This window comes from Lolium perenne, chromosome 2, assembly GCF_019359855.2.
Source record: "Lolium perenne isolate Kyuss_39 chromosome 2, Kyuss_2.0, whole genome shotgun sequence".
Taxonomy (NCBI): domain Eukaryota; kingdom Viridiplantae; phylum Streptophyta; class Magnoliopsida; order Poales; family Poaceae; genus Lolium; species Lolium perenne.
In genome coordinates, this window is record NC_067245.2 from 305,561,241 (window position 1) to 305,579,706 (window position 18,466).

Consider the following 18,466-nt stretch of genomic DNA (forward strand, 5'->3'; position numbering starts at 1 on the left):
GAGAGCACCTTCGATAGACTAGTCCATGAAACTGATATGATGGGTGTTAAGATTGACGAAGTCACCACAGACGTTTCGCTATCGACGGAAACTCACCTCCCACTAAAGAAAATATTCTTCTTTTTTGAGATACCAAAGTGTCAAACCCCGAATTTGATCCCCTGGTGGGATGAAGATACCATCCAATCACATGTTGGTTCAATCTTGTTTTGGCTCAATTACACTAATTCTTGGTGACAGAGGGAGTACAGATTCTTCGTGACAGAGGAAATACAATTTACGCCATTAGTTATTTGTAACGATGACATGATCTAGAAATTGTATCTGGAGATATACGCAATGGTGCAGGATCGAATGAGTCATGGAACAATCAGCAGCCAGGTGTACGTACCACCAGGCGTACGTACGAAAACGCCGGCGGCCCAGGTAGCTAACTCCAGCAGTACCACGCTGGTCCTGTAGTTTTATGTGCACGGTGCAGCGCGCACACGCACGCACGGCCGTACACGGGATACACAAGCTAGCCGACCTGCGGCGAACGTACCTATCCCGGCCGTTGCGGGTACGCCTCCGTGTACATAGAAACGAGATCGTCGACGTAGTACTCGAGGGCTCCTCGCGTCGCTCCCCAGGCGACGCCGTGAGCCAAACCCCAACCGCGTGCCAGCAGCCGGCCTGCGCCGCCCCCCTGCCGCCGCTGCCGCCGGCCTGCGCCGCGGTGGCGGCGGGCCTCATCTTCAAAGGGGGTGAGGGGGCCCGAGCTCGTTCCGTCGAGGTGGCCGGCCCGTGTGGGGCGTCGCCGGAGGGAGGGAGGAAGCCAGGGCGGCGGCCTGGAGTCGCGGCGGCGGGAGGATGCGGCTGGGCGTTGCGGGCTGTGGTGGCACGGCCGTGGCGTTGCGACGGGCGGCGGCCGGCGATGCGGGCCATCCAGGGCCCGATCCGGGCCGCGGTGGGCTGGAGGTGGTGCGGCGGAGGGTTGGTGCGGTCTTTGTCTGCCGGTGCCGACGGGGTTGCTCCGGCCAGCCGTCGGGGGTGGCCAGGCCAGCGCTGCTGCTTGGCGTCTCCAGGCGGGTGTGCGCGGGAGGCCGGGGCGGGCGCTGTGTGGCGCTGAGGCGGGCACAGGGACGCCGGAGCTGCGGCTCCGGGACGATGGGGTGGCGGATCTGGTGCCTACACGCCCGGATCTGATGGGGAGGCGGGCCGTGGCGGCGGCTCGGTGGATGCGGTGAGGTGTTGGTGGGCGTAGTGGAAAAAGGTGGTCCGGTCTTGGGCACGATGCAGGATGGCGCGACAAGTCCCGGGCTAACGCCTTGTCTCGGTTGCTGGCCGGCCGGCAGCTGGCCGAGGCCGGCGATGGCGGCGGCTTCGGGCGCCGCTTCCTTCTTGAAGGCATCGCCGAGGTGACGTTGTGGCTTCCTGTGTGGGTATGCTCCGGGGAAATCCCTAGATCCATCGTGATCGGTCGATGGCGGCACTCTTGTGTCGTCTTCCCTCTTGAGGGCATCGATTTGGAGCTGCTTAGGTCGGAGGGACCCGTGGAAGTTGGATGGTGTTGGCGTCATGGGTTGTGTGGCGACGATGACAATGGTGAGCGGATTGGAGTTGCGGCATGTCCTTCGTCACCCCTGCCGTGATGGTGAAGTCGGAGCTGCGAGGCGACTTGTGGCAACGATGCCACTTGATTGGTGCTTGCGTCGGTGCAAGGTGTGCAACCTCTCCTATGAAGGTCACGGTTGAAGTCGGAGCTGCCTCCTCCTCGACGTGCTTGGGGGCCGGCTGTTTGGCATAGGCTCACTTGGGTGCCGATGCCGTTTGCGGCGGGGGTCTCGGTGGCGGTTGTCTAAGGTGAAGTCGGAATCGCTGTCTCATGGACGAGTGACGATGATGACGCTCGATGACATCGTCAACGATGGTCTTTCTCCTCGATGGCGTTTGTGTTTCGTGTGGGTAGCCAGGTTGGCCAGGTTGGCCGGGGTACTAAGTGTGTGTTGTTGGTTTTCGCCCGATTTTCTCCTAAAAATTGGGCACTTTTTTCTTAATTAATGGAATGAGGCAAAGCTTTTGCCTCCGCTTCAAAAAAAAAAAGATCGTCGACGTGATCCTGGTGAGGGAGGTGTCTGTCCGGCCCCCACGCACAGACACAGTTCGCCGGAGGGAGGAGGCCCCGACGTGCCAGCGGCCACAAGAGGCTAGCTATAGTTTAGCCGGCACGTAAAGTTAACACTTAAGCACACGATTAAGTTAGTAGTGTGTCGCAGTGTGGCTGTATAGCTACATGTGGAAGCTTATGGTGTCATTAATAGTTTCTACATAAAAAGATCATTCTAATAAAGGATAACTTAGCGAATAGAAATTGTAATTGTTGTAAGAAATATGCTTTTTCCGACCTCTACGAAACCATTTATTTTGTGAATGTCATTTTGCACGAACGATTTGGAGACTGATTCATTTTACTTGTAATATAGTCTCACTTGCTAACCAATATGTACGGTTTGACACTTTCATGTCTTATAAAGCGGAATATTCTTCACTGGGAGGTGACGTTCCCGTCGACAGCGAGACGTCTGTGGTGACTTCATCAATCTCAAGACCCACCGAATCAAGTTCATGAACTAGTCTCTCGGAGGTGCTCATAAGAGTAGTGCGTACGTGCGTGCATTCATAGGGGTAAGTGTGTGTATGTGTTTGTGAGCGTCTGGATTTGTACTGTGTTTTGCAAAAAAAGAATACGTGAGAAAATTAGGGCATATATTCAAGTTGGGACTTGTGCTTTGGTTTGGGCTTTATAAAATTACATGGGTGACATTGTTTTTAACAAAGAAGGAAAGCTAACTTTGTATAATTTATTTGTATGACTACATATTGGATCCACAGTGATCCTACATTCTATCGGCGACGTAGTGGATGTGTATGGATTATGAATGCAACCTTCTGAATAAGGTTGGACTGGATATCAACAACCTGAGTCCTGAGTGGTTGGCGGTTTACTAGACGACTAGATGCATAGGCATCCAAACAAAATTGTCTTTCGTTGGTTAGTTTAATAAACATTTCATGTGATCCTTCAGTTGTAAAAACTTTGAATCTGAAATTATGCAATAAAAGGTTGTGTGCATTGGGACTATGTTTCTTTTTTCGAAAACGAAATCTTGATATACGCTGATTAGCTCAAGCTTTGCAGGAAACATGGTTATATAATCAGATCGTCATGTGTCTCTTGACAAGTTCTGTGTTTCAGGCTTCCATTTTTCAAACATGTGATCCCCATGCGGTCCACAGACTTGGATTTTGACGGGATGTGGCAGTTAGGCCTATCTCCAGTTATAATGGGCCGAAAGCCCATAAAACTATAAACCTTAAGTGGCCTGCAAAAGAAATCGCACCTTAACCATCTCACCGTGCCAAGGCCGTTTCCAAACTCTGCCGCCGCCGCCGGAGAAGAACTTCAGTTCCCCATTCATGATTCCCACTTGTTCCCCTCCTGCAATTAACTCTTCAGCAACGAAAAGACGAGGGATGGATGCTGAAGTGAGGCTTCTTTTTGAGCCTTGGCGATTCTATGTGTGAATAAAAATTTGACTGCTCTATTCAGCCTGTCTTGGCACTGGTGGCAACGGTGATATTATCGGAACGTTTGTGCTCCCAGTCGCTGCAAATACAACGTTGAAGCACATGTTCCACAACACTAGACGACGACATGGAAAAACCTTGATGTAAGTTCTGTCACAAATTGTTCATGTTCATATTTTTGTCAGATAGTTTGAAGTTACTAGGGAAGTTGGCGCGGCGACACAGTGCGTTCATGACATTAATTTTGTTGTGTACATGGCTAGGTTTGACATCGACAAAATTTTCGCAAGTTGTTAGATGAGCCAATACATCCGATACAAGAGAAGTTGTAGATATATTCACACTGATAATATATGAAGAAGTATTATATATGTTTACACTAGCTACACGATATATTATACCCTATGCGTATTTTCTAATGTGTGTACTAGCACGGAAAATTTACTTGCTGACGGAAAATTACAAACCGTAGAAGAGTGATAGTAGGAAAACTATGGTTGGGAAGTTGTGTTGGAGAACTAAATTTCCCGTTGACAACTAGCGACGAGTTATGCCCGGAAAATTTGACACCCTCAAACACTTGCCGTAGGGTAACTACCGCCGGAAAATTATGGCTAGTAAGTTGTGCCGAACAATTACATGGAAAAAATAGTGTACGTAGATGTAGGCTAACTATCATCGAGAGTTATGGCCGAAAAGTGTGTCGAAGAATTACCATCGAGTAGGTTAAAGGCACGGACATTAAAAGAAATTTCCTCATACGTTACTGCCAAAAAGTTGTGTTGGAAGATTGTCGTCAATTAATTTAAAAAGGAGGTAAAAAAATAATATTGTACACGTAGGTTAACTATCTTATGAAAATTGTGGCCAGAAAGGTATGTCAAAGAATTACCGTCCAGTAGTTAAAAAGATGGTAGTTAAAAAAATGGAACGTAAAAACACCGCCGCAGACATAGGTAATGTTTTCATTTGAGAGGTAGATGTAGTTAACTAACGCCGAAAAGTGGCGTCAAAATTCACCGCGAAGAGTGAGAAGAAAGGAGCAAAAAAAGCTAATAAGAAATAAAAGAAAAGAAAGAACACATTGTAGCATAGGCCACACGGCTGAGACTAATTGTTGGAATAAATTAAACTTCTACAACGCAGGTGAGCCTATTCCCTCCAGCCTTAATATATTTAAGCAAGGAGAGCTCGCTATTTCCTCCCGTCTTAATACGCTATTTCCTACCGTCTTAATATATGTATCTATCTATCTATGCGGCAAAAGTCAAATCGTTTGCTCGAGAAATGGCACCTTCCTCTCGAAGAAGAATAAATGTAGTGACAACTAACTTAACTGTTAGGTTTAGGTTGTGGGAGGACACTGGGAGCCACTTATAAAGTTAAGAGCGACCCCCTAACAGGCTAGTCTTGTGGGGAAAGAGGACCCAAAACCTTATGTAATTCCATTTGGTCTCCAGTTAAGCTAGGTTGGTGGTCGAGACGCTTGTGTAGTGGGCTTAACTAGGTTGGTGGCCGAGACGCTTGTGTAGTGGGCCCAACATAACAATCGGTGTCAAAACCAACGTGCTCGGATGCAAATCGCTACAGGTCATGATGGCGGGATGTAGAGGAAGAGATACTTGGGTTTAGTCCCATATCGGTTGTGGGATAAGGCTTTAACCGATTTAAATAACACTAAGGTGATCCCCTAACACGCTAGTCTTTTGAGGGAAGATGGTCCAGATACAAGTATGTTCGGTGCGGTGGGTTGGTGAGCCGAACCGCCAACAACTACAATTTCTTCCATAGCGGATATGTGAAGAATGCACAATTCTTTCGAAGGGTTTTGCTCATGTTGTTTTTGAGCATTTTATAGAAAAAGCAATAGAGTAACTTGTATTTTAGCTAGTAAGGGAGAGGCATCACAATCTAGGGCATGTTTGGTAGCATGGGCCGATTTGGGGCTCACTAGCGTACTGATGCGAGGTCACCTGCGTGTCCGGAACGAGCCACGGGCCAAAATTGGCATATCGTTTGGTAGGTCAGTTTTGTAAGTTTGGTAGGTCAGGATGTATGGTTTGGGCTAAAAAGGCCATAATGTTTGTTTGTCTTTAGCCAACCCCAAATCTCGATGGAGATGAAACTACACATGTTTGGTACCATCCAGGTAAGCATAAGGTCACATCTTCTCTACAACGGGTGACTTTACCATACTATCACCTCCCATCATGCATAAATCACAGTTCACCAGTTGCAAACTTATGAAGCTAGCAGTTCACGAATTCAGCCCTAGCTAATACGAATGGTAGTTCATAATGAACGGCATTCTCTAGCTACTATGAATGGCAGTTTATCATCACAGGGTAGTTCAACATACGGGGATCAAAGAGGGGTTCGAGAAAGAGTAGATCAAATGGGGTTTTTCTTCTTCTTCACGTCTTCACTTGTCCTTGTCCTTCTCAAATGGTGGTGTGGCCTCTGGCTTCCCACATTGTGTTTGCCCACTGGAGCCTCTTCTCCTTCCAGGCTTCATTGTTTCCTGCCTCCACGCCATGGCCGGTCTCAACTTCATCAAAAGTGACAACCTCTTCGAAGAAGTCATCCTCGCCTTAACCTAGGATCAAGTTGTGAAGAATGCAACAAGTAAGGAGCAGCTTCACTTGAGTGTTAAAAGTGTGGAACGGTTTCTGGTCAAGGACCTTGGACATGTTCTTCAATGCAGCAAAGGCCCTCTCAATGGTGACTCTAAGGCTTGAGTGTCTCAGATTGAACAACTCTTTCACATTCTGAGGTCGATTCCTTGCAGTATACTCGTTAAGATGGTACCTTGTTTTTCTAAAGGGAGGTAGAATACCAGGTCGGCATGCATATCCAGCATCTCCAAGGAATAACTTGCCCTCAAGGATTTGCAATTCATCAGGCCTTGACAAGCTATCGGACGTGATGCTTGCATCATGAGCTGAACCCTCCCAGTCAGCAAGCACGTATGTGAACCTCATATCGAAATCCACAGCTACTAGCACATTCTGGCTGGTGTAGTGCTTCCTCTCGCGGAATGTTGCAGACATTGATCTCGGTACCTTTGCAGTCACATGAGTATCATCAATAGCTCCAATGCAATCATATCAACCAATTAGCACACAGTCATGTTTCTGGCAGTACCACACATCTCATAAGTAGAACGAGCATGATTTTGTACTCACCCTGAAATACGGGAACCACCTGTAGTTGTTCTTTATCTTGGGTGGTGTGGTGTTTGATGCTGGCTTGATCATTTTACCTCTGAACTCCCCAACTGCGTACAACACCTGCTGGAAGTACCGAGAGATAGTCTCTGTGGATCTCCTGATTGTGCTATGGATGACTCTGAACCTCTGGTTATAACCCACGACATGAATAAACATTGCGACTTGTTCTTCGATAGAAGTATGGATACTTCAACCAGCAGTTCTCTATCCCTGAACGTTTTCACAAGTGCATAGAAAGGGGCTCTTCTCATCCGAAGTATCTGGCTAGCCTCTACATCGTTGCAGTAGTAGATGTAGTTTAGGTTGGACATGCTCTCGTGATCTCGTTGTAACATAGGACCGTGCATGACAGGAGGAAAAGCAGCACGCCTAACTTCTCTCTTGTGCACCATCAGGATTCATGCTTTAATGCAAATGATGAGTGTTGTGGTGTGATACACAAGCTGAAACTCGTCGGTCTAGTCAAACAAGATCTAAGCATTACGAACGGTCTTATCGAACCCACCAAGTTCTACCAACATGAATCTAACACTACAGTAGAGAGGAGTTCCCCCTTACCTCTATTGTGGCAGGCGATGGAGACGACCGGAAGTTGGAGAGGCTCTGCCGCGGCTGGAAACGACGACCCTGGTACGGTGTCGGAGACCGAAGGGAGGAGCTCCTCGTCCAGAGCACGACCAGGATCAGATGCGTGAGGCCAGATCTGGATCGTCGCAGCCGCCGCCGGTGCGAAAATTGAGAAAATGGAAATTTTGGGAGGGGTTAATGGAAAGGGTTACCCCTACCTTTGCCGCGCAACGCCGCTCGAATTTCTCCATCTCCCGTCATGCCGCGGCCGAGCGCCCGCGGGAACAGCGTTGTCGGTTTTCGTCGCGCCCAGGCATGTCCGTATCCCTGAAAAAAATGGTCAAACTAGGCGTTCCTCCCAAGTCTGTCTCAATGTGCTTTAAAACCTGCTATGCGACAACCATGGAGACAACTGAGCATCCAAAAGGCCCAATAACTGTGCTCCACGTGCGAACCAAGGTGCCCATCAACCAAACATGCCCCTATTGCGTGGATTGATGACCCAACTGATTTCATCTATGAACTTCTACTGGCTGATGATGTAACTATCTTCCAAAATTAATAAAATCGCCTATGTCTTTCCCTCAAATTAGGGGAAAAAATTGTTGAAGTGTACAAGTAGATTGCCTAGCCCTTTCCATTAGTTCGGATTTCTGGTTCAAGTGGCTAGTGCATGAAACTTAACATGGTATCAGAGCCCAGGGTCTCGAGTTCGAATCCTGGCTTTCACAATTTATTCTAAATTCACCGCAGCCTCCTGCCGTGCCCGGCCTCCCGCTGCTTCTTTGCCTCTCTACACGTGTTGACTTGTCTTCTCGTCTTCCCGTCACACGTAAGAAGGGTGTTGAAATGTATAAGTAGATTGCCTAGCCCTTTCCATCAGTTCGGATTTTTGGTTCAAGTGGCTACTGCATGAAACTTAACAAAAACATGAACAAACCCAAGCACGGCTCAGTATGCCACACGACACAAGGCACAACAAAACAGCCAGAAAAATGAGAAGTTGCATCATGTATTTCAGGAAGATACACATCACAAAGTTGCAGTTCAAGCTAAGGTAGGACAGCACAAAGACCCCATACACGGTTGCCCTAGTATCTACACCCACTAGACCACCACCGGCAAAAAGAACCGCCAGAAAATCCACAGTTCCCAGCTACCAAAACAAAGCCGTCAAATATTAATCAGGTTCCATCCATCCAGCACCCGTCAGTTGCGGTGGTGCTGCAGCTGCAGCAGCCGTGAGTACGCCCCCTCCGGCCGCGCCACCAGCTCCGAGTGGCCGCCGTGCTCGACAATCCGCCCGTCCTGGACGACCGCTATGCGGTCTACGCCTCGGATCGTTGAGAGGCGATGCGCGACCAGGACGGTGGTCCGCCCCTTCATCAGCCGCTCCAGTGCCTCCTGCAGCACGGACTCAGACTCGGCGTCCAGCGCGCTTGTCGCCTCGTCCAGGAGCAGGATGGCAGGGTCCTTGAGCACCGCCCTGGCGATGGCGATCCGCTGCTTCTGTCCGCCTGACAGCTGCACGCCTCGCTCACCGACCGCCGTCTTGTACCCATCAGGCAGCTGGCTGACGAAGCTGTGCACGTTCGCTGTCTTGGCCGCCTCGATCACCTCCTCCTCGGTCGAGCCTTCCTTGCCATACGCGATGTTCTCAAGAATGCTCGACGCGAAGAGGACTGGCTCCTGCTGCACGAGGCCAATCTTGAGCCGCAGGGACTTCAGGTTCAGCCTCCTGATGTCCTTGCCATCGATCATGACCTTGCCACCAGTTGGGTCGTAGAACCGCTCGATGAGGGCAATGACAGTGCTCTTCCCAGATCCGCTAGCTCCAACTAGAGCCTGGCTGCGCCCAGCCTGGATCTTCAGGTTGAAATCCTTGAAGATTTCAATGTCAGGGCGGGCCGGGTAGGCGAAGTCGACATGCCGCAGCTCAATGTCCCCGCGAACAGTGGTGACACGCTCCGACTCCGGATCATCAGGCTCGATCCTTGTCGCCCTGTTGAGGATGCCGAAGATGGAGCGGATAGATTCGCCTCCACGGATGATCTCCGGGGCCAGGCTAACCGTCTCGGCAACGGAGTTGGCAGTCACAACAAGGACAACGAAAACCTTGATGACCTTGGAGAAGGTTGACCCATGTGACCGGACCAGGTGAGAACCATACCAGAGAATGAGCGCTTCTGAGCAGTACAGGCAGAGCTGTGAGAGGCCATACAGAAGGCCCGCAGTCTGACTGCGGCGCAGGATCTGCTCCTCTGGTATGCGCAGCTCATGGCTGAAGAGAGACATGATCTTGTTTTGAGCGTTGAACGCTGCCACGGTGCGGATGTTGCTCACGCCTTCACCAGCAACCATGCTGCTCTTGGCATGTGCCTTGGCTGTGTCACCAGCAAACCCCTTCATTGAAAGTTGCTGAAAGCATCAAAAGAAACAACACAAATATATTAGATCATGCACATTCAGACTACTTAAGAAACATGGAAGCATTGTTCTGATGTTAATTTGATTTTGACTAGTGCACTAGATCCGCAAAAAGGGGTCTCAATTACTCTATTTTGCCATTTACGTTAACACAAAAAAGGTACTACTGTGCAAAACTAAAAGAACTTGTTGAATAAAAAGGCAGGCCAGGAAATTACCTGCGCAAAGTTGGCAAGCACAAGAAGAGGGAAAGTGGCCAGAATAAGGAGTGCCACTCTCCACTCAATGACAAAACCGACAATGAAAGATGTCATAAGGGTGGTAATGTTCTGCAGTATCACTGATATCCTCTCAGCTATCGCTGATTTCACATCAGCCGCATCAACCGCTACACGAGCAGCCACAAGACTTGAGTTGTTTTCTTCTTCGTCAAACCAACCAACTTCATTCCTTAGTATCACTGCAGCAAATGTGATAAGAGATTTACTGTAAGTTCAAATATGAGTGCAAGATAGATTGGTTATTGCCTTGTAGGGAAACAAGAAATGCATACCGGACAGCATCATCCTCCTAACCCTGGTTGTAAGATTTTCTCCCATTATGCTGAAGAAGTAATGCTGCACAAGATAGGCAACTACAGCATATATGCCTATGCCAATGTAGATGAACACATAAAGCTTAGTTTTCCTCTCCATCTCGTTGAGATCTTTGTAGTAGAACACATCAAGCATTTCACCCATAACAATGGCAAATGCTGGACCAATGAATCCAGACAGAACAGAGCCAATGGCACCCAGCACCGCATAAGGCCACTCGGGAGCATTCAATTTCAGGAGCTTGAAAAAGTAACCACGCGGTGCTGGGTATTTGAGGCTATTATCTGCAACCGACATCATCTCAATGCGCCCATCTGCTCCAGTACTGTACTGATAGCTCAGGTTCCGTAAACTTCCCGACCTGAGGCTCAAAGATTTGGTGGAAAGAGAGCTTGTCAGGTGCATTGAGCGCGACCTTCGGGTAGATGCACAAACAAGATCTCTGTTACGTGCCGATTCCTGAAAACGAATCAGGGATGCATATGCTCCAGAGGTTCCTTTCAGTAGAAGCTCATCATGTGTCCCGGTCTCAACAACTTGGCCTTGCTGTATCACTGCGATCATGTTTACATTTCTGATAGTAGACAGGCGGTGCGCAACAACTACAGTAGTTCGTCCAACCATCAGGCGGTCTAGAGCTTCTTGCACAATGCTTTCTGAATCTGCATCTAAAGCGCTAGTAGCTTCATCAAGGAGCAGTATCTTGGGGTCCTTCAGCATAGCACGAGCTATTGCAATACGCTGTTTCTGACCACCAGAGAGCTGAATTCCTCGCTCCCCAACCTACGAAAGAAATAGAAACAAATAAATACCTGATTGACTACCACTTTTAAAACAAGTACTTGATTGACTAAGCATCACTGCACAGCATCAAATAAAAAGAATCACCATTGTGTTGTATCCATTCGGGAGGAGAGTGATAAAACTATGAGCATTGGATGCAGTTGCTGCAGCTTCAACTTCTGCAATTGTGGCATCAGGCTTTCCATACAGTATATTCTCAAGGATAGTAGTTGCAAAAAGGGCAGGTTCTTGGTTTACTAGTCCAATCTGATCTCTCAGCCACCTCAATTGCAGTGTCTTGAGGTCAACATTGTCCAGCAAAACCTTGCCTGCAATTCAAGAGAAGTTAAGCTTAGTCCAACAGGAGCTACATATATAAAGTAACAATAGATCATGAGTTCTCAGTCACGAAGCATTTATTACCTTCATTAGGATCATAGAACCTTTCTATCAAAGCCACAACTGTGCTCTTTCCAGATCCACTGCCTCCAACAACTGCAACAGTTTTCCCAGAAGGAAAGAACAGAGAGAAATCCCGGAAGATCATAACATCAGGCCTTGATGGATAACTGAAAGTAACATCCTTGAATTCTATATTTCCATGGACCTGTGCCAAACACTGGCCATCCTTCTGATCATTCACGATGGAAGGTTTCTGACGAATGACCTCCAACAGTTTGTAACCAGCAATCTTCCCTTTGCTGAAAGCTCCAAGGTTTGAGAATGCCTGGCCAAGACTCCTGTAGCAACAAAGTTCGAGCAATTAGACGGGAGATGTCAGAGTAAAAATAACAGGAGAAAATAGATGGACCATTTCACTTACATGCCACCAACGATTGCAGAAAAGATGGCAGTAAAAGCCTTGCCACCATCACTCTGCCCATTCCTGATGAAGACACCAGCATACCAGAATACTAGTGCCCATGACATGCATGCACTCGCGTATGTGCACCCAATTCCAAGACCTTTAGCCATTCCAGCTTTGTAACCAAGCTTCAGTGTGTTCTGGATTGCTTCAGAGTAGGAATTGAGCGCTTTGCTCTCTCCAACAAATGAGTAGACTGTTCTAACTTGTGCAATTGCCTGTGAAAGAATGAGTACCCCAACTCCGTCAGCATAAGTATGGTATCAAGCAGCTTAATTCCATAAATAAAATCCCTGTGACACTACTACAGAAAATACAGCACATTCCGTTAAAATAAGTATAGTAGACACATTTTAACTCTGGTAATTGCTGGTAGTAACAGAGCATACTGATTATTGTTTTAAAAAGTACTTTAAAAGTTCAAATTGCACATGTAAGCATTTAAGCACTTTATGTGCACATGACCAATATAGAGAACTTTTATTAGAATATATGCGTGGGTTTTTTTTTGAAAGTGTACAGAAGCATATGGACCAGCTTTTAGCTAACTGAGGTTGACTGTCTACACCCTGTTCCCAACAATGGCCATAGCCAACCTCCCATATTCCTCTGTCATCACAGATCATCGTTAGTTTTCCTTTTTGAACCTCACATGTCTTAATCTTTAGTTAGTCTGCATGTTTGTCACAAAATGACCCAAATATATTACTGAAGCAAAATTACAAAACAAACCTGTATTCATATAGTGAGTGAGCCATCATTCGCATCATACTATGTAGGAAATATCATTATCCAAGCTACACAAAGAACTGACATGCATAATTTTGGTACTCGACGTATAGTCAAACCTAACAACAAACTTATGATGTGTTTGTCCCCACATCAACCTAGAAATACTCTTGAGGTAAAATTTGCTAGACCTAGTTGATAAAATAATAGTGACCCGTTATTCACCTCATATGCAGGAAATATCGTAGTCTAAAGCTATGGAAAGAATCCATATGCATAATTTTGGTACTCCTTATACAGCTAAATCTCACAGACACTTATTATGTTTTTGTCTGTACATAACCTAGAAGTAGAACTACTGTCTGGTGAAATTTGCTAGACCTAGTTAATTCAGAAAAGAACGCGAAAGGATCGATTTGGGCAGTATGAACCAAATCCAGATGTAAACTCAATGGGTCACTACAGCAAAAGGTGAACACATAAGTCTACTTGAAGCACAAAACGCACAACAATTCCGGCACAATGCGGTGCCCCCACCTAGTTATGGAATTGCTCATAGGATTCCCAAAGAACAAAAGTTGGAAAACACAAAAAAGCATGTTGGTTAGTTTGGCATGCTGCATAAGAATACTAAGCAAGAGCACAAGATTTTTCATAGTTGGTTCCTGATCAGCAGACAACACGAGAAATTACTACCAACCCACCACCACCCCAATCCAAGCAGAAGTCCAAGCACCCACGACTGTAATGCATAGACTAACCCGACACAAATCCTAAACGAATCCATGAGACATATTCTATTATGACGGAGGGAGAATAATCCCGACTCGTAATTGTTTTACCTGCTCTGCAACGACGCCGGCATTGGCATAGGACTCCCGGCTCTTGGAGGTGAGCCCGGTGAGCGTGTAGGCGTAGAGTCCGCCGGCGAATGCGATGGCGGGGATGACGGCGACGCTAAGCAGCGCCAGCCGCCACGCTGAGATGAAACCGACGACGAGCCCCGCGAAGAAGGTGGCGAGGTAGTGGATGAAGTTGCCGACCTTCTCGCCGATGGCGTCCTGCACGAGCAGCGTGTCGGTGGAGACCCCGAAGACGATGTCCCCCGTGCGCGCGTCCGTGTCGAAGAAGCCGACGTCCTGCCGCAGCACCGCGTCCAGGTACGCCTTCCGGAGCGCGATCACCTGCCGCTCCCCGGTGTACATCCAGCACGCGATCTCTGCAGAGAAGCAAATCCCAGCTTTAACTAGCTTGCAAAACAGTACAGCTCCGTCGGAGCCGAACACACGTGACACGCCGCCGGCGTGAAACTCCGGCGAGGGAGCGAGAAGGAGACAGACAACATTATTGTTCTGTTTTTGTGTGATGGCGACGGGACTTGTGTTATTGAGTGGGCTGGTCTCCCAGATGCCCCACTGCCATGACCAGATCCCGCTTCGCGGAGAGGCCCCTGTAGTTGCTCTTACGCTCGAACAGAGCCTCCGTGCGCCGGAGGAAACGAGAGAAGAGGGGCGTGCTAGTAATTTTACGGGATGTAGGGGGGCCAACAGGAACGATAAGCTCACCAGAGTAGGAGGCGACGCAGACCACCAGTCCGAGGTAGACGAAGTAGAGCGCATACTGAGTGAGGGAGTGAAGAAGAAGAGATCAGTGGCGAACACCTCGAGTGACACATCGGCGAACAAAACACAAGTACTATCACGAAGTAGGCAAGCAATGGCGATTTGGGTGTGAGGTGGTACGGACCTTGGCGACCTCGTCGGTCATGGTGCGGAGGTCGGTCTGGTTCTTGCCGAAGCCGTTGATGAGGTCCCCGAAGAGGAGGAAGAAGCAGGGCATGGCGGCGCCGTGCGCCACCGCGCCGAGGCTCCCAAGGGACATGAGCGCCAGGTCCCACTTGTCGGCGAAGGAGAACAGCTCGTGGAACGCCACTGCCTGGTCCGCTCGCTTCTTGCCCTGCCCCACTGCAGCCGCCGCATCGCAGCCACCTCCCGCCGATCCGTTCGCCGCCGCCTTCTCCGCCTTCACGTCCGCCGCCGCCGGGTCAGCCATCGCAATACGCTCTCCTCCGGTGCGGAGCACGCGCGCACGTCCTCCTCGTTGGCTCGCAGTGCTCAGTCTCAGGCCGCCATTGACGCCGCCGCGCCCTCTCCGGGCTTGGCTTTGCTTTGTTGGATTGGGGCTCTGGTTCGGTTCGCCTCGGAGTTCGTGACGTGCAGCAGAGGTTTGTGGGGGTGGTGCTTTTGTGTTCCGCGCAGCGGTGGTCAGAAGTTGGGGCGGCGTTGGGGCGAGAGATAAAGAGAAGGCCGAGGCGCGGCGTTGGCGGGTCACCACCTCAGGGGAGATCGACCAAGTGGTGGCCTCACTCGCGGTAAGCTTAACCCCTTTCTCTCTCATGCTTAATTACTGTAAAATATTTTATAAGAGCACGTACAAAGAATTTCCGTACGTGGGAGCGCTGTTTTGGAACATGGGTCCATATGCTCTCTATATTTTGAAATGCATCTTACATCCATTTTAAATTTTAGAAAAAATTAAAACGAAAATTTTGCACGTACATCTTCACGTGTTACATGCTCACAAAGTCGTTTCATAAAAAATCGACTTATCATGTGACGTGTAAAAAGGACAAAATTCAGTGCTAAAAATAATGTTTTTCACAAGATAAACTTTCTCTTTTTTATATAGACCACACAAAATATTGGTTTTTCGTGAAACTTGACGAACGCACGTATATTATAAAGATGTACATGTAGAATTTTTTGTCCAAATTTTTCGACGTTTTGAAATATATATTTTTAGTAGAGGGAGCGTACGCATCCGGGAGCCGAATTGAATTTCCGCACGTACAAATATGTATACTAACAGGTAGTATCATGCATTACATGAATCATAGAGATGTCATCATAATTAAAGGAGATCATAATAGTATCATAGCTAGATATCGTATTATATAATCATGTGGTACACGTGATAAGCTACTATCAAACAAACAAAAAAGATATATTGTATTATATAGCACATAGATTTAGAAAATTAATATTAAATAAATCGTATACATCTATTTGCATGGAGATACTACAAATTAACAAATATAAGAAAATTATGATAGTAGTATATGATACCATGCATTATAAAGATAGTATCGTATCACATTTTTAGAACCTGCGTGCACACACACCTAGTTTGTCAAAAATTGAAAAAATGTTATTTAAAAGCTTTAAAAAGTATTGAAGTAAATTTTGTATATACATATTATGTTGATACATACTCGTGTAAGTTTTCACGAATATATGTGGCCTACACAATAATGACAAAATGTTCAAATAACACTATAATGTTTGGATTTGTACTATTCGCATGAATAGGAACTTTCATTTTCTCATTTTTGTGTAGGTCACACACAATCCTATTTTTTCGTGAAAACTTACACGAGCAAGTATCAACATAATATATACATGCGTGCATTTTTCAAACTTTTCTAAAACTTTGGAATAGCAATATTTTGAATTTTTCATAACTGGATGCGCGCGCACCCAGTTATGTTTGGTATTTTCGGTATCATACACTAGTATATATTATGCATTGTACTGCTATATTGTATTTTACTTGAGTTGGAGAAAAGAATGTAAATGGACTCTAATGCAAAAGTCAGCTCTAACATGTGTTGCTAGGCACTTTCTGAAAATAGATGGTGGACCATTGATGTGGGCTACACCTAAATGGGTCCCTCATATTGGTGTACCCGATGTGGGCCAAACAAAGGATCAGGGAGAACTCCTCCATAGATCAAGAGTCGCGGCGCACAAAGCATATCATGGTCCGTGGATTCAACATGTACGACAAGAACAAGGCACCGAAAGGAAAGTTTGAACAATTGTAACCTACTTGGACTCGATTCATCTATAAAAGCTAGGAGGGGTCACAAGGCTAGGGCACAAATCCTAGCTACACTAGATCGATATTATCTTTTGTCTTCTCATCGATTCATGTAATCAACGTCATAATATAAGCAGACAAGCATCACGTGGTGTTTCTCCACCGAAGGCCTATAGCTGGGTAAAACCTCGCTTGTCCCTTTGTCTGTTATGCTTGCACGTCGTCGAAATCACCATTACGCTTCTTCCCCAAAACCCAAGTCCATCACGTATGGACATTGCCATTGTTACCCCACGTCAACTGACGACGTCTATGGGAAGTTCGTGTGCTGGATCTATGGTTTTTGCGGCTTCGACCCCGACTATCTTCGATTCGTCGGTTCAAGAAGAACTGATCTACCTCGGATCTGTGGCCTTTCGGCCACACCGGATAACCATGCGATCAGCCTTTGCCTCCTTCAGCAAAGGAGAAGAGATGACTTTTGGGAGCTTTTGTTTCCTCTTCGACACGGAGGGTACCGCCCTCCTCACGGATCCAATATGTTCACCTACAACAAAATCTACGACGACGTCGACTACCATGACGTCCACAATAACTTCCTCTATGTGGACACTTGAGATAGCTTCTAGTGACATGGGTATCTAAGAAATATACATGCAGTCGGTACGAGCATCTCCACTCAGGGGGGGGCCTGAGGGCCCCCTAAACGGCTGTGGGGGGTGTCGGTGCAAAAAAATTGTGGCCAGCCGTCCCCTCCCCCACCCCCCGCGCGTTACATTTTGGCACCGGCGCGGCCCAACTACTAATCCGGCGCTCCCAAGCCAAACCCAACCCACGGACAGGCTAGCGGGGCCACTAGATGAAGGAGGGCGGGAAGAGAGCGCACGAACCAGTCGGTCGTCGTGAGCCATCGCAAATACTAGATGCGGACCGGTCGTCTTCCTCCTTGCCTTCCGCGCCGCGTCAATGTCCTTCCCATCTTCTCACCTTCAGCGCCCCACGCCAACCTTTGTATTGGTGGCATGCACTGACACGTCTTGTCAATGGGGCACGCGCCTGCGATAATGGCCATCAGTGCCCCCCCTTCACTCTCTATAAAAAACACCCCTTGTCATCATTGTTTCTTCCCCATCCAAGCACTCTGCCTCCACTGAGGAGAACCACCGAGCAGAGCGCCGAGAGAAACCAGCCGAGCAACCCCACCCTTCCCATGGAACGCTAACGCAGCCACGAACGGCTTCGGGCGGCGTTGGCTTCTTGTTGATGAGGCGCGAACTCGTGGCAGGCATAGTACCTCGTCCCGCTGGACATGCATTGTACGCCGGCATGGGTCGTTGGCGCCGGTGGGCTGCTGGTGCCGCCCATGCCAGCCAGGTCGGTGCGGCGGGCAGCCATATACGACCACTTCTAGTCAGCGCTCATGTTGGAGGAGCGTAACGACCCGCGATAAGACCCTGACAACAGCATCATGTGGTCGGCCTTCTTCAACCATCAGCTCGAGGACAGGATCTCCCCATACCGCGCCTAGGAGCACGCCTTCAGGGAGGAAGGTGGGACACGCGGCGCTAACATGTGCCGTCTTCCTCGTGGTCCTCGTCCTCTCCCGCCCGCTACTCGCCCTACTCAACGTTGTCCCAGCGCCTCCTCGTACTAGTGGAGTAGGAGCCCTCCCAAAGCGCCTAGTAGTCGTTGTCCCCTATTTCTCTACCTACACCATGGGCAAAAGCTGGCCCTTCCGAAAGAAGTACCACGATGGCGAGGCCAGCTCCTCGCGTGGCGGCAAGAAGCCGTGACAACGCTGATACATCCCCGTTGAGCTT

General features: G+C 48.2%; 2 protein-coding genes across 2 annotated transcripts; both read right to left on the reverse strand.

The window, feature by feature from the left end:
• Positions 1–5,992: 5,992 nt before the first annotated feature.
• Positions 5,993–6,956, reverse strand: LOC139835870 (uncharacterized). Its single transcript, XM_071825756.1, has 3 exons — positions 6,756–6,956; positions 6,252–6,632; positions 5,993–6,166 (listed from the first exon to the last, which is right to left on the reverse strand). Exons 1-3 carry the CDS (start codon positions 6,954–6,956, stop codon positions 5,993–5,995), a joined length of 756 nt encoding a protein of 251 aa, XP_071681857.1.
• A 1,406-nt stretch (positions 6,957–8,362) lies between these two features.
• LOC127336950 (ABC transporter B family member 19) lies at positions 8,363–15,054 on the reverse strand. Its single transcript, XM_051363816.2, has 9 exons — positions 14,514–15,054; positions 14,333–14,387; positions 13,610–13,986; positions 11,997–12,256; positions 11,597–11,913; positions 11,279–11,502; positions 10,348–11,173; positions 10,013–10,254; positions 8,363–9,785 (listed from the first exon to the last, which is right to left on the reverse strand). The coding sequence occupies exons 1-9, from the start codon at positions 14,817–14,819 to the stop codon at positions 8,577–8,579; spliced, it is 3,816 nt and encodes a 1,271-aa protein (XP_051219776.1). The 5' UTR covers positions 14,820–15,054; the 3' UTR covers positions 8,363–8,576.
• Positions 15,055–18,466: the final 3,412 nt, after the last annotated feature.